Raw genomic sequence first — 4,558 nt, forward strand, 5'->3', positions numbered from 1 at the left:
GCTTTACCCTGTGATTTCCTTTACTGCTACAAGAACTGGCAGTATTTCTACTCAGAAAAACCTGTGCCTGTCACCTGGGACTTCCTTCTCTGTCCCTGACGTTGACAGCATTCCCTGTATCAATAAAGACACTGGCACCCTCAACAGTGACATCCCTTTGAAGCAAAAACATTTCAGAGATGCTGCCCATATCTTTAAAGTGAAAATGGTGGAATTCCCATTGTGGCTCAGTGGTTAACAAATCTGACTACGAACCATGAGGTTGCAGGTTCGATCCCTGGCCTTGCTCAGTAGGTTAAGGATCTGGCATTGCCATGAGCTGTGGTGTAGGTCGCAGACCGGCTTGGATTCTGCATTGCTGTGGCTCTGGCGTAGGCTGGTGGCTACAGCTCTGATTAGACCCCTAGCCTGGGAACCTCCATAAGCCATGGGAGTGGCTCTAGAAAAGGCAAAAGACAAAAAATAAATAAATAAATAAAAGTGAAAATGGTGCATCTTAAAACCTATTTGATATTTCTACCGAGAGTGGTAATATATCTATTCCAGACCAATCAACTAAGGGAAAACACTGTTAACTTTGAGGTTGAGTCCATATCTGGTAAAGAACAAGCATTTGCCTTTGAGATGGAAACCACTATGCTGGCTGATGCTACTGCTCTTTTTCAGATTTAATTCTGCCTGAGTCCGAAAATTCTCTTTTTTCCAACAACACTGGGAAAAGATTAACACCAGGCTAGCAATCCTCTTTCATCTAGTTAGCTAAAACTTAAGAATGAAAAGTAATGATGACTGATACGATTAAAATCATTACAGAAAATGCTCTCTCTGAAATTAAGGATATAATTCTCAAGGCTAATACAGTTACTCCATACCCTGATCTTGTTTCTGGGAGAATTTGTCATACAATGCCAAATACCTGCCAGAAAATTTCTTCTGGGGTTGAAATAATACTCTCTGCAGAAAAACATTCTTAAAGAAACTAAAACTACAAAACCTGAAAAACTGCTATTCAAGTTAATTCAAGAAAAAATTAGAATTAAAAAAAAATGAGAGTTCCTGTTATGACTCAGCAGAAACGAATCCAACTAGGAACCATGAGGTTTCAGGTTTGATCCCTGGCCTCTCTCAGTGGGTTAAGGATCCGACACTGCTGTGAGCTGTGGTGTAGGTTGCAGACGTGGCTCAGATCCCACGTTGCTGTGGCTCTGGTGTAGGCCAGCGGCTACAGCTCTGATTAGATCCCTAGCCTGGGAACCTCCATATGCCATGGGTGCAGCCCTAAAAAGACAAAAGACAAAAAGAAAAAAAAAGAAAAAGAATTAGAATGAAGAAAACTGCCAAGATTCTAATAAGCTGGGAATTTTTTTTATTATCCCTACTGAAAAAGTGAGAATTTCCTCTCAGAAAAAAAGGACTTACTGATATCTCTGCTACCTAATTACTTCCTATAGCTACATGCACTGCTAAAATTGCCATTAATTTGTTTTAGACATTTAAATGCTATGAATCTCAAAAGAAGATGCTTCATATCAAAAAGACAATGTTACCTACTTGAGAGACAGGCAAGTTGAATCCGATTCTAATAACCTGAGGCTCCTGGATCTGCCCCCAATGATACTAAACCGATAAAGTACGAGGCAGACATTACTATGTCTGTTTCAAGTGACACTAGCTAAATCTTGGAAGGCACATCTTTTGTAAACAAAACATGGTAAATCCTAAGTTCCTTGCAACTGAAATAATTGGCTGTGAATGTTGGTTTCATAATCAATGAAGACTCTATTGTCTTTTCATCTATAATCAATCCTATAACTTGGTGCCTAATCAGAGCATAGAAACAATCTCCAAGGAGAGCCAGTGACAGTGGCCCTGTGGTTGATGCAACAATCACCATGATGACCAATGCTTCAATCACTATAATGAACACCACTCTCCTGCCCAGGGATACCACTGGGCCCAAGAAACACCTTAGATGTGCATGGTGCCACTTTGTCCCATGGCTGAAGATGGTTTTCAGAAAATTTATTCTCAACCTCCAACAGAAAGCACTAAGACAACAACTGAAACAACCATTTTCTTTGGGGCTGACAACACTATTCCTAAATCAGAATCAACTATTACTTCAGAAGGAGACCACATTACTTCGGTAAATGACTATATGCTAGAAAGTGATTTTTCAACAACTACAAGCAATAAGCTTACATCTCCAAAGGAAAGACTAACATCAGAAGATGATGTTGAATCCCATCTGGAGAAAGAACTTGCCACTCTGATGGACACTAAAAACCCAATGGCTAATGAGTCTATTACTGAAAACTTCATGCCAGTGAAAACTGGTAACATCTCACCACCAGCTGAGGTTTCTTTAATAGATTTTTCCACTGATGTGGCAAAAGAAGCTATTCTCGTGGATACCACTGAGCCAGGGGATGAAGATGTTTCACTGACTTTTGAAGTCTCTGGCACACTGAAGGAAAGCACGGCCAGCATTGCCGACACCCCTGCCCTTCCAGCTAAAATGGGTGAACCTGATGGTAACAATTATAGTTCCCTGGTTAAGTCCAATGTCACTGCTGATGACACTGTCCAGATCACTGAATCCTCTATCCCTGAGGCTAAAATCTCTCCAGCTACTGAAAAAAACTCCACTATTCCAGATATAATCGCCCTTCCAGAAGAGACAATAACTGAAATTGATTTAATTCTTCCAGAGGATGGCCCCAATGCCAGGGCTGATTCTGATGAGGAAAAGTTCATCACTGTGTTTGAACTCACTACCACCATTGAAAGAGACAATGATAACCCAGAAGATATTCTGCTAACTGATGAAGAGTCTACAGATGGAGTCAATACTTGGATGGGGAGAGATAAGGCAAAGGAAGCAGAAAACCATCCTGTTTTACTTACTGCTGTTGAATCCAGATATGACTTCGTTGTCCCTGTATCAGTAGCTATGAATCTCATGGATTCTCATGAATTCATAGCAGATTCAGCTGCTATGACAAAAGATGATTTGTCGGAAAATAATAGAATGGAATCTCTAAGTAAGGACACCGAAGCATTGTCAGGAACTACCCCTGATCCAGATACCCTAAACCATAAGGAAGATGCCTTCACAACTGAAATGGGTGTCTTTAAACTACTGAAAGAAGAACCAGATGAGTTCCTGATTTGAAAGCAACAGAAGGAATACCACAGGATCTGTGCAATAGCCTAGACAGGTAGTTTTAACAACTAAGATGGTTGTCCAGCAAGCAAAAATCTTAATAAATTAAAGAATGTGAGCATTTAAGGCAAGTACGAAACTTACAAAATGCAGATGTTTAAGAATAGTGGTCATGCAGCAGAATATACTTATGGAAACTTTAAAAATTCAGCAATACAAGAATTCCCCGTCACAAGTTTAACTGAGTTATCTGGTGGTTCCTTATTCTAATACAAAATCTTTAATCCAAGCCTTCAGGGACATTCAGAGAGACCTATAAAGAAATCTCACTCCCTGCTGCATTTAATCACATATGTCATTTTAGTTAATCCTTAATAGCATATAATTTAGTGTGAATTAAAGAGACAAAGAGAATCAAATTAACAACATATCTCAAAAACAATTGTAGTGTTAAAAGACCATAACTGATTATTCTAAACCTATTTTATTAGTATGCAACCAATGATTCTCTTCTATTAAAAAATATATTTACAATCTTCACTCATAGAAGACAAGGCTATTTAGTAATTGTTTAGCATTCATATGTAAGTAATGTAGGAAATATTACAGAGTTCTAGGCTCATGTTGGATGAAAACCAAGGCAAATGATATTTTACAAATGTGTACATGTGTTGAAAACAATATTGTATATAAACATGTGAATCAATTTAATTTTTCTTTCTTTAAAATCGCTTTCCTGAACTATTGTCCATTTTTTTCAGGTCTTAAGCACTGATACCAGACTCTTCTTATGATTTTGGTTAGCAGTTCATGGTTAGCAGTTCAAGGACATATATCTTCATTCTTTTCTGACACAGACTTTTTAAATGGGTCTGTTTTCACTTTGATGATTTTCCTTCAATAAATCTTTTTGACAGCAACATTTATTGTGTGTAAATGTGATTGATATTCTGGTACAGAATTCTCAAATTAGGAGAAATGAGTAAAATGAAAACCAATTTTTTGTTTAAAGAATAACTTAGTTCTAGGAGTTCCTGTCATGGCTCAGTGGTTAACAAACCTGACTAGTATCCATGAGGATGTGGGATCAATCCCTGGCCTCGCTCAGTGGGTTAAGGATCTGGCGTTGCTGTGAGCTGTGGGGTAGGCTGAAGACGAAGCTCAGATCTGGTGTTGCTGTTGCTGTGGTGTAGGCTGGAAGCTACAGCTCTGCTGGATTCCTAGCCTGGGAAATTCCATATGCCACAAGTATGGCCCTAAAAAGAAAAAAAAAAAAAAAGGGAGTTCCCATCGTGGCGCAGTGGTAACGAACCTGACTAGGAACCATGAGGTTTCGGGTTCGATCCCAGGCCTTGCTCAGTGGGTTGAGGATCCGGCGTTGCCGTGAGCTGT

The 4,558-nt window shown here is 39.2% G+C and overlaps 1 protein-coding gene across 1 annotated transcript; it reads left to right on the forward strand.

Moving 5' to 3' along the window:
* CABS1 (calcium binding protein, spermatid associated 1) lies at positions 1,321-3,653 on the forward strand. Its single transcript, XM_021101416.1, has one exon. It carries the CDS (start codon positions 1,973-1,975, stop codon positions 3,173-3,175), a length of 1,203 nt encoding a protein of 400 aa, XP_020957075.1. The 5' UTR covers positions 1,321-1,972; the 3' UTR covers positions 3,176-3,653.

This window comes from Sus scrofa, chromosome 8, assembly GCF_000003025.6.
Source record: "Sus scrofa isolate TJ Tabasco breed Duroc chromosome 8, Sscrofa11.1, whole genome shotgun sequence".
NCBI classification, from domain to species: Eukaryota; Metazoa; Chordata; class Mammalia; order Artiodactyla; family Suidae; genus Sus; species Sus scrofa.

Bases quoted from the DNA above. Each gene is read 5' to 3' on its own strand.
- CABS1 (XM_021101416.1), top strand. From the start codon at position 1,973: ATGTGCATGGTGCCACTTTGTCCCATGGCTGAAGATGGTTTTCAGAAA.